Source organism: Phoenix dactylifera, chromosome 18 (genome assembly GCF_009389715.1).
Source record: "Phoenix dactylifera cultivar Barhee BC4 chromosome 18, palm_55x_up_171113_PBpolish2nd_filt_p, whole genome shotgun sequence".
Lineage (NCBI taxonomy): Eukaryota > Viridiplantae > Streptophyta > Magnoliopsida > Arecales > Arecaceae > Phoenix > Phoenix dactylifera.
The window spans coordinates 7,912,348-7,924,549 of NC_052409.1; the positions used below are offsets into that span (position 1 = coordinate 7,912,348).

Consider the following 12,202-nt stretch of genomic DNA (forward strand, 5'->3'; position numbering starts at 1 on the left):
TGAGACAATTTATTGAGCTAGATGCTACAATTAAGAGCGGTATGAAGGACCATACTGTATGTAAATACATGTCCGTATTAAAGCAAAAAAAAAACCATGCATGTTTTCAATACTAAGGGGAACGTATACTGTTGTATATAAATGAATTACACATTGGTATGTACTATCATGGTATAAAGGATAAGATGAAAAGAATCTTCCTTTAAGGACAATATTATCTAGCAGAATAGCATATAAGAATTATTCTAGTTATGGATTTAGAGGAGAGGCGGTGTCAAAAAAAAAAAAAGGAAAAGAAAAGAAATAAATTTGAGTTCAAATAGCCAACTAGCCATATTGGAATTTTTCCCTTTTTTTTTTTTTGGTGAAACCCATATTGGAGTTCAAATAGTTTTTGTGGTTTTCCTGAATTAAGGCGATTGTCAGAACCTTATGATCATCACCAAAGCCACATCTATTTTTTGTCAGAATTTTCAAAAGATTCTTCGACATATTTGCTAAAGAATGGTCTATCTTGCTTGCCATTATGTCCACTTTGCCACTTGGTGTTGCATTGCTAGTATAAGATTTTATCAACTTGCCATCGAATTTCTTTTACATCACGCATGGGACAACAGTTTTTTTTCAAACAGCAAATGAATCAACCAACTTGCACGTTAACAAAAACCTTTGGAATCCAGATGTAATGATTTGCTTGGTGTCTGATTTGCATTACTTCAGTAAAGATTTCCTTGATCATTATACATGCATGAAATGAAATGCTGATATGATTGGGGCTCTTTTTTTGTGATAAGGTCTTTCTGAACCAATAATCTTTTTAGTAAGCCAATTATTAATTTGCTGGCACATGCTTATGATTGATTCAATACAAGATTATTTAATGGATTGTTGCGATCCCTTCCTTTTAGTAAGGGAATTATTGGTTCACCAGCACACATAATGCGCCTGATTGATCCGATACAATATTATTTACAATGGATGGTTGCGATATCTTCAATAAACAAAATTTTCAGGATAAAAACTACCTCATCACTTTTTATATCAGTTATTCTGAACATGCAAAGGACTCAATGGATAATTGTCATCTCATCAATCAATGTATGTTGGCACCATCATTTCTCTATTTTTTTTAACAGAATTTGTTTACTGATGGAAATTGGCAAGGATAATCCAAGAAGGAGATGAAATCAGGAGGGTTCTATTGATTAGAAATGGAAGAGTCTGTTTAAGGTTTACATCCACAGCCTTCAGACAGCTTGGGGCCAATACCTCAAGTTTTTCCATCATTTACAGTACAAAAATCTAAAGCAGCAGAATTAAGTATATGTACAACAGGATGCTGCACTTGTACAAGCAAGAAGTATTGAAACAAACTTTCCTATGTTGCATTGCACAACCAAAGGCAGAAGAAAAGGTGCTACAAAAGGTTATCCAGAGCTCATCCATACATAAGAGGAAAAGGAAAAGGTGTTACATTTAACAGAGAAAATGATAGCATTTCATTCATTAATCTTCTTCAAAGTATTTCTCCTCAGCATCATTGTTTGCCTCCCTGAGCCAATGATCATCCAGTCTCTCATTATTGTCTATTTTAGAATAGTCCAAATGCTCAGTGTCTTCTCCTGCCAGAAACTTCTGCTGCATTATATGAGTGAACTGCTCCAGCTGATCCTGCATCTCTTCCACCGATAATGTCTGCTCGTAAGGCTCCGTACTTGTACCCTGACCATTGCTGCTAGGCTCACGGTCTACATGCATCTGCGCTCAAGAGCAAGCATTAAGAATGGTAGACATGGTCGCATGGATCTAGCATCAAAGAAGCTATATGTTTACTGATTACAAATAGTGTCTCAAATACCGAATAAAAGATAATAGAAAATAATAATATGACAAACATTGCTGAGAAAACTCTAAGAACTTTTCTTTCGGAAAGAAGCATCACAAGCTCGTGATCCCCACGTGTCAGGGTGGTATGATGTTTCTTCCCAAATGCGGATAGTTATACGGGAATATTTTGAAAAAAATTTGTTATCGTACCACCACTCAGAGAAGATAATAATGACAGCTATCAGAATAATGATGGAACAAAACCTAATGTTGTTATAAAATAGTACTTGAGCATCATAGCCTGCTGATGAGTGTCAGCAATTGCTGTACCATACTGGGTGCTGACTGGCATTGGTATCATTAGCAATACTACAATCTGTGCAATAACTTGATTTGACTCAGGTAAAACAGATGCAGCTGAACTAGATAAAATTTTCACTAGCATAACTACACATGATTTTCTGGAGCAGCTTCATTTGTTTAATTAATTAACTAGAGCTTTTCCCTTCATATGCAACAGAACTCAAATTTGGTTGGATTGAGAAGATTTTAATGGTTAGCTGTCAAATCCGGCATCAACATTTCAGAGTTGATGCACAACTAACAGCGAAGTTTTATTTTCAATTTTGTGTCAATGGCTTTCAGCAGCCCAAGCTGTTTACAGCCATCTTGCAGTCAGGAAAATTCAGGAAAATCAAGCTTCATCATATGCATGACTTCGAATCCACTTCAGTTACTATCTTCAGTCACAAAGCTTCAAAATACCGGGACATACAACTGTGGTCATTTGGGGGGTTCTGGCCTTTGGTTTTCCATAAATTGACATGGTTTGATTGAAGGAGACATTTGTAAAGAAAGGAACGATGAGACATTCGACAAAAGAGAAAATGATGCAATATGTTGCCCGAGAATTTTTCGAAATGGTCTATTTAATTGGCTTCTGAAACAAAGACCTACCTCTATTAAACATGTCGCTGTCAAAATTTAAGAGATCATACATAGGAGTTTAATGAGATGAACTGACTGATGAAAGATGTAAGAAACAACTTGAAAATATGTGGATGGCTGATGGAAAAAAAGACTGCCAGACAATGCTGCCAAATGAACCAGCTTCAATGGTACTTGTTTGCTATATATGTAGCCATATACCATTGAAGCTGACATAACAAGATTAGAATTCAGATAGCGCCTTAATTAAAGGGACCCTTCAGATAGATTATCATAAAGCCAAATAGTGCAACCTATTACCTTAGTGCGCGGCAGCTTTTCACTCAAACAGCAAGTGTTATGGGTAACAGACTTTTTCCTTTCCTTTTTTTAAAAAAACATAAGGAAGTAGATGGACCAAACTGCAGGCCTGATTTTATCTTGATTTGGGTTGAGTTGGCCAGTTGGACATATTGAAAATTTTGGACTTGGATTAAACACGATCCAACATGTTGACACCCTAACCACAAGGTACAACAGCAGGTCAAAGGACAAAGGTACAGACTTTCCCCCCAAAAAAAAAGTTTACATCTCCCACCCACCTATCATCAGTGATAGGTTCATCACTTGATTCATCACTTGATTCGCACTAAGCTACACATGATTGAAGAATAATGCCCATCAACCCAAGTTGTGAGATACTATGGCCAACGGTGTAAGGCTTTCCAAGGTGCAGCTCTTCTCACCCAACTATAATATCTTTTACTCATTTTGAATAAAAAAGGTTATAATCCAAATTATAAGTTCCCAGCGTGAACCCAAACTCTAATAGGTCAGCTTTGCATTATAAGATCTTTTTATTTCCTGGTTGCACCAGTGAAGGCAATGCAACTCATCTCATCAGCATCTTTTATCAATCACCAACAACCAAATGCGTATGAATTTTGAAGGAAGCATCAAATTGAGCATTAGCCACATTAAAGGCAATGGCCACTCTCTTAATCAACTATTTTCTTGAAAGATATTTCAAAATACATACAATAGTCCCTCTGATCTAGGTGATGGGAATTGGCTTCCCTAAAAGAAAACAAATACAAAACAACACTACTTTTAATCTTGTTACTGCCACTCCCAAACTGATGTTTTATACGTTTAAATAATTGTCAATAAATCTCCTATCAAACTCCAAATAATTCATCCTTAAAATATGTTTCCATGTGTGATTGCCCCTTGTACCAAAACTTACAATGCCAAATTCATAGCAGCATCCAAAAAGGTGCTCCGGAATAAAAAGAAAATTATTATAATGCATTGCATCATTATCCAAAAAAGATAAGGGAAATGGATGTTTCCTCATCTTCACTAATTTGGTGCATAGAAGACAGTACATTATAGACCACGGCTCTATAAATTCTCCCCAAGGGTTCAATTTGTGGTGGTAAGTAACCAACAAAACCATGAATTCACAACCCAGTTTGATGGGGTTAGTAGGTCCATGACAAATGATGTTGTTGAAGGCCTAATCAAATAGTGAGTACCAAATACTCCTACACTCCACTTCTCTAGAAGAAAGGAAATATCCCTAAGATAATTTAGAGATCTACATAAAAACCCACCTGTCATCTACAATGCTTTAAGCACACACTGTACATTGAAAAGGACTTTGCCACTCATATTGTAAATTTAAGTCCCATAACCAATCCCAATAATAAATCTATGCATATCAAAGGAAAAACTAAAGAAGAAAAATTTAAATATTATATTATAGGAATCCTCAGATTATTGACGTACATCAGCTTCCCAATCTCTGTTTATACTTGTTCCAAATTGTTCACAATGAGCAATGTAACTTTATTCTTTAGGACATTGCCACTTCAAGAAAAAGAAAAAGAAAAAGAAAAGAAAAAACCTCAGAACCACCATCCTTGAGGCTTTAAGAGCAAAATGTGCTTAAATTTAATGAGTATGTCATGCTAGCATTCCAAGGAGATCCTTCCCTACAAAAAAAAAAAGACTTTAAATGACTCTGCCATCAGGTCATGAAAGAGAATGGAGTATAGGATCAAAAAATAAGCACATAATTTTGAAGGGCTGAAGACGCCATTAAATTTATCCTTTCCACTGGTTTGTACATATTTACATTATTTGCCCCAAGTTTTGTAACCACCTCTAGATATGTTGGCACAAGACAAATCTCTTCAGAGATGATCATCCTTACACAAGATAACAAAAATATATGTCAAATGAATGAGAAAGATGCAATGGTCAGTCAATGTTATCCACCCTAAAAATATCATGACTAATGCCCTCAACCTACGATAATACTGCCCTCCCAGACTCTATCAAGTCGTCTTGCATGAATAAGGGAAAATGATAGGAAATCCACCTTCTTGTTATCAACCCACCCTCCATCAATCATAAATTATAATAATGTCAATATGATGGTCATGACATGATTTATTATGTTCAAATCACCTTTTCTATGTAGCTCTACATTTCCGACACCAATGGAGCTCTCTACCTATAAACAAACTTTGGTTACTTCTCTATCTTTTGCTTATGCCTTATTCTTTAACTTCAGTTCTTAAATCTAATTTCACCAGGAATTACTTCTTTTCTTACTTCACAATGTCATCAGACATTGGTTTCTCATTTTTAGATCCTCTGACTCCACTGATTTCACTTAAGCAATGAATTAACAATTCCATCTCAAATATTTGTGCTTCCACTATAGACACTCACCCAAACTCTTTTATGTTATCAAGCCATGTATCCTAAATTTTGAAGTGGTGTCTGCCCTATTCAAAATTTCCCAAAGATAGTGTATAATCTTTATATACTATTATGAATTCAACTTGCAAAATGTACGATAATTTTAGAAGCTTCACCACATGAAAGATCCATTGTCAAAAAGCAAGATCCGCAATCTCGGTACCCTATCGATTTCGGTACACCTTGTACCAAAATAGATCTCTAACCATTTTTCTCAATTTTATCTTGGTACGCCTCGATACAGGTCGGTACGCCTCGGTACGGGGCTTGGACCGACTTGAAGTTAAGTTTCGTACTGATTTCCTCCTAGTATAGTAATGGGGCAGTACAACAAACTATATCAAAAAGTATATATCTGGCTTTTCTGGATGTCATATTCCTTTTCTTTACTCCTTGAATGAAAGAAAATTTCCCATGAGTCTACTGTTTCATAATAATCTATCAAAGTCTACTACTTGATAATAATCAAACAAAGTCTTAAAATTGTTCTATTATATGCTTCTCAACTAATTGTGTTTTTGAATAGAAATGGTATAGGAAGTGAAGCATGAATATTCTATTATCTCTCACCATGTTTTTGAATTTGAAGCTTACATTTTCACCTCTTCTCATAAGAGGTATCATTGACTTGAATATCCTTCTTAGCATAAGTTACTTCAAAGCATTCCACTCTACCAGCATATCTGACACACACACACACACACACACACACACACACACACACAGATATATATATATGTATGTATATGTGAAGGCTATGTCATGGCAAAATATAGCAAGATTATTGTATGGTTTTGTTTAAGAATTCCCCAAAAATTACTATGATTTATGTCATGAAACACTTGTCCAAGAGTTTACTAACTTCTAGTTTCTAGTTAATTACGACGAAATCATAATTAAGTGTACATCTTAGTCGAAAACAATATTACTAGAAACATGTTAGCTTAGTTTCAAATTTCTTAGGTCATTTAACAATAAGAAGAAAAATAGCAAAAGAGATATAAAAATTATCTACATGAGACAAGAATTCAAGAAAAAAATGTGGTAAGGCAGTAATTAGGTAATTAATATTGTACAAATTAGAATTGTCTGATGAGGATGTAAATATGATGGAAACATGGAGAATTAATGTAGATGCACGACAAATGTGAAGAGTAAAGATTTAAATTGGGGATTTAAATTGCACTGATAGAGGGATTTTGTTAACCATAGTATTAGTGATGATTTAGTGATGTAGAATGAAGCCCTTATATTGGGAAATGGTGGCACAAGAATATGAATTGTTAGTGATAAAAAACTTTATGAAAACTCATTGACACAACATGACCCTTGGCAATAGTCAACGGCAAAATCTTCTTAAAGCCTTTTTTGCAATGATGGATAAAGTAAGGCTTCCTTCTTACTTGGGAAATTAAGAAATCAAAGTACCCTAATAACTTTTATTGATCTACAGAAGGTGTATGAGACTCTATTATGCAAATCACACATAACGATTTATTGTTGAAGAAATGTGTAGGGTAACAACATAGCTTTTACTAGGGCCTAGGCTTAAGTAATTATATCTTTCATAATTGCTGATGGAGCACTAGGATTGATCTTTCAAAGGTGGCTCTTAGTTCCATATTATGTGAAGATGTAATGTTGAACAATAATATTCTAGAACATGTGAAGATCAAAATAATTGTTTTAGTCAACTTACAATACTCCATTCATTATTTTCATATGAATATTCATATCACATATTTTACTAGACTGCAATAATCATATAATAGTTAGCAAATATCATTTAATTAGATAATTCCTATTTCATAGGTAATTTTGTAACTTAAGGGCCTGTTAGGCAAAATCCTACTGGATTTGGCAGGATAGGTGGAGAGAGAATGTGTTGGGGGAAGGGGGCGAGGAAGGGAGGTAGCGGAAGAAGGGAGAGGGAGATTGGTGCGGTTGCAGGCTCGATCCTGGTAGGATTAAAAAAAGGACCTTGAGAGGTTCTTTTTTTTTTAATCCAGCAGGGATCGGGGCCCATGATGTCCTCTCCCGCTCCTCTCCTGCTCCCTCTCTCTCACACCCTCCCATGCCCCCTTCTTTGCCAATCACGCCAAATCCAATAGGAGCTTCCCAACAAGCCTAATTTTTCATGGTGCCATCTCCACATGCTTGCAACTAAATAAATCACCACAGGTGCTCCAGATTTGAGTAACTAATGATGAATATAACACTTTAGGCATATGATAGCCTTCCTGACATGAACATTCATTTTGATATTTGCAAAATCAAAGCAAAAGAATATGGACCACAACTTTAACAAGGACGACCATAGAGTTGATGACTGAGTAAAACTTGGAAGCCTTGTATTCACCAGATACATTTATTTACAACTTGGTTTCATCATACCAAAGAAGGGAGATTCACATGAATGTGAAATTGATTGAGGAGAATTAGGTGAAGATAACCCCTGAAAGTTTGTGCAATGGTCAAAAACTATTAAAACTTCAGAAGTTATCCCTGAATAGCATTGTTATATAAATTTTTAATCTTCTTTCCATCAACTTGGATCATTCCTTCTATAATACTGCACAAGACACTTGTGTTCTATTTCTTCCAAGTACTTAACATGATCATCCAAATACATCTACCAGCATGCTAATAAGCACCAATATGTTGACAAGAAATTATAATCGCAAATAATTAACCAGAAATGAGTTTATGCAAAACTGTACCATTGATTCGCTCGATCCATCCTTCTCTTCCTCCTTGACCTCCTCACTCTCATCCTCGTCATCCTCCTCTTCTTCTTCTTCTTCTTGCTCTTCCTCTCCCCCGCTGCCGACCCAATCTCTCCTAGCCACCCCCAGCCTCTGCTGCTCCCCTCGGATCTTCTCCACCAGCATCGCCTCCTCGCACCGCCGCATCAGCGTCTCCGACCACCGCTCCCCGGGCCGGGAGAGGACCCTGCAAGACGGGTCCTGAAATCTCCCCAAATATTCGTGGTGGAGGTAGGGCTCCCGCTCCCTCATGGCGTCCTCGGAGAAGTACTCCCCACCTCGGACGAGCAGCTCCATGTATGCCCGCCGCCGGTTCTTAACCGTCACCGACCTCGCCCGCGCCTCCTCCGCCGTCGGGCTCCGGCCGCGCCGGAGGTGGTTCAGGTGCCACTCCACCTCGTAGTCCGCCTTCAGCACCTCGAACTCCCGGAGCTCGTCGGCGGTGAGCTCCGAACCGTAGCGCTCTGCAACCGGAAAGAGATTGAGTGTGAGAATTCTAGGGTTTAGGGGGTTGAAGAAATAGACCGGGGGAGGGAGGAGAGAGAGGACCCAGGAAGATGGGGGCGTCGCGGGAGAGGAGGTCGAGGAGCGCGGACTTGCGCTGGGAGGCGTCCGGGGTTTGGCGGCGGATGGCGCCGGGGAAGTAGAGCCCTTCGATGGAGGCCAGGCGGTTCGCGATACCTTCCATGGCCGACCGCTCCATGGCTTCTTTGCTTTCTTTCTCCTCTTGCCGGCGTGGCAGCGCGGGGCGCGGGATGGGGATTAGATCTTATAGATGCGAGCAGGCTTGGGCCAAAAGAGTTGGGCATAAGCAGCCCTTTCTTTTTTGCTAAAGATAGGCAGCCCTTTCTTTCCCAAGGCTCCATAGGCAATGGGTTTGGGGCAAGCATGTACCAATGTATAATTTGCATCATGGAACTCCTTTTTATTAAAAAAAATATGAATGGTATGATGTCCTAGGCGAAGCACTACACGACTTTTCACCCAAAATAAAAAAAAAAAGTACTAACACGACCTCATTTGGCATTGCCCAAATAAAAAGGTCTTTTGATAACCTTGAAAGTGTGTGTGTATATATAAAGCCCTAATTCTCGATTGGGAATTATTGATACAGCACGCCATTTCTTTCATTATCTCATATATAAAAAATAGATTGGTCCTTAAAAGAAAGGAATGGCTTTTTTTTTGACAAATGGGAGATTTTATAAAATAAAAAGCGTTTCGTAAGCAAATCAACGTTTTGTTTGAATCGAGAATAGCAATTCTATTTCTTGAACCACATTTGTAGACTTTGAAATGGTGAGCAGGCATCAGACGGTCGAGATGTATATTTGTACCAAGTAATTTAGTACAAACTATTGAATGAATTGTCATTTTTTGTTTTTATTTCTGGAGACATAATTGATAAGCGACATGAGAGAATATGTTTGTTACATTTTCAGCAGACGAGATCTATTTTTATTGTTAGAAATATGCTTTATTAAAAAAATCTATTATTTTAATTTGGAAATACATGAGGGGTCATAAATCCTTGCTTTATGCAAGCCACTCCTCGGGTTTAAAAAGAAATTCTATCTATCAATTACTACTTTGAGAGCATAGTTAGGGTTCACAACAGAATCTATAGTCTACTCAAAAGCAAGAAGATAAGTCCCTTATTGTTGTTACTTTCCATTGCATGGAATTAGGGGTCAAAGGGTTTCATACCTTTTATTTTATTTTTTTTTACTTTCCAACCTAAGGATTCTTCTTCTAAATAAATAAATAAATAAAGCCATAGTCTCCATCCGTAAGGATCTTGTATATAGAGCTACTCTTCCCTTTCTGTCATTTTCTTCTAACTATTTCACTCCGACTTATCCTCCTCATTTGCTAGACTAGATGTATTTAATATATATAGAAAGATTCAAAGTATAATTTTTCTAGTCTTCTTCGTATATCTTCTATCTTCCATTTTGCCTTAACCTTTCTCACAGCTTTGAATTATTTTTGTAAAACTTCACTTTTATCCTTCAGTATAGGCAAAGAAAAGTGGCCCTTACTCATCTTTAATTTTATCTTATAATAGATGAGCGGAGGACTAGGTTATATGCAAACAAGATGATTTATCTAGCAAATTGACAATTTTTTTAACTTTTGTACGGTTATCAAAGCAGCTGTGATAATTTTTTAGATTTTAGTTGCTTTTTTAGAAATTTCTGTATTATTTTTAAAACAACAGAAAAAAAATTCGTTTTTTAAATTGATTTAACGGCTTTTACACGAATTTTAGAACAGCAGATTTTAAATAGATTTCAAAGTAGTAATTATTCGGATTTTCTTTTAAAAAATTGAACTTGTTTTCTGCACAGATTTGAAATCAGCAAATTATAGGATTTTATTTTGAGGAGTTCGAATATTGCATAGAGTTTATAGCAGCAAGTAGCATGAATTGTTTTAAGAATTTAAACTAATTTTCTCAACACATTTCAAAGCAAGATCTTTTCTCTCTGTAAATTGATTTTGTAAAGATTTAAAGAAAAAGATTTAAACTTTTCTTATAGAGAAGATACTATTCACTAAATATTTACAATCATCACAAAATTTATAATGCATTAAAGTATACAAATACCAGCAACTTCTGAGTAAGTAAAATTTCCTTATCAAATTATTGGATCTGTGGTTTCCTAGGAATTGCGAATGTTGCATAAAGCTAATGATATCAAAATAATAATAAGCCAAATTGTAAAAAATAGACGAAAATGAGACAACGTTGGATCGACGTAAAGACATTGCCTTAAGAATAGAATCCACTATTTCGTGCGGTCTACGGTGAAACCATCCTAAGGTACAGCTAACTTGGCTAAGCTTGAATCCTTCTACCACAAGCAGAATCAAGGTTTGACCCAACAACTTTTTCAAGTGCTGAGAAAGTAGAAAAGGAAAAAAAATGAAAAAGTAGAAAAAGGGAGCAAGAATGGAGAGCTATCAAAATCTAGAGTATTAGTATAATGTAGGAATGTCAATAAGATAGATTTGATGCTATTAGTGAAAAAAGCCAAAATAAAAACCAAACTTCACTACCACCTCAAATATCGAAGCTGAAACCAAATGGTTTTGAATTTAAAAACCATAACCGTGAGCCAAAAAATTGCAAATCCAAAATCAAAATCGAAAAATCAAAAACTACTTAAATTTTTTTATTCATTTCAAAATTTTCATGTATAAATAACCAAATTGGGTGGGATAGAGGATTGGAATTATCTGATAGCTATTCTCATGAAGCTAGTAATTTAGATTTATACTAAATATAAAGGGTATTAAATGTCATGTATATTTGGTTTTGGGTTAGGATTTGAGTTTGGTGTCGAGTTCAGTGCTGGATTGGAGAATCACCAAAACCATAACTCACATCTGGGACCCAAAGTCTTTTTATATGTTCAGTTCTCTCAATAAGTCAACCAAGAATTCAAATTCAAATCAAATCAAATCAAATTAAAACGTAATACTTACATTATAGTTCTAAAAACAAATAAGCACTCGCATTATGCTTCGCTATGCGCACATGCACGTGCACGACATGGCTAAGTCGAGCTGAAGGAGCAAGCGTGCATGCATGGTCACCAGCCTATCTTTCCTAAAGCCCAACATGTCCTTAGAAGAATCGGACATTAATACATGCAAGCATGTTTGCATTTAAGTATCCAATATAGGATTATTAAGAATGGATTTTAAAAATTAGGAACCTTTTGAATATATATATACTTCTTTTTACAAAAATTTAAATCATTTAAGACAGAAAATTTAAAATCTCCAACACTAACTCAATAGGATAGTTATTCTTCGTTGCTTGTACCAAAAAAGAGAGATAACAAAAAAAATAGTAATCAAACCAAGACAAATTCTGCCAGGTGTTAATCACTCTTCTAGCT

General features: G+C 36.1%; 1 protein-coding gene across 1 annotated transcript; it reads right to left on the bottom strand.

Moving 5' to 3' along the window:
- Positions 1 to 1,178: 1,178 nt before the first annotated feature.
- Positions 1,179 to 9,137, bottom strand: LOC103716342 (coiled-coil domain-containing protein 97). The gene is made up of 3 exons (XM_008804300.4): positions 8,841 to 9,137; positions 8,247 to 8,755; positions 1,179 to 1,758 (listed from the first exon to the last, which is right to left on the bottom strand). Exons 1-3 carry the CDS (start codon positions 8,992 to 8,994, stop codon positions 1,507 to 1,509), a joined length of 915 nt encoding a protein of 304 aa, XP_008802522.1. The 5' UTR covers positions 8,995 to 9,137; the 3' UTR covers positions 1,179 to 1,506.
- Positions 9,138 to 12,202: the final 3,065 nt, after the last annotated feature.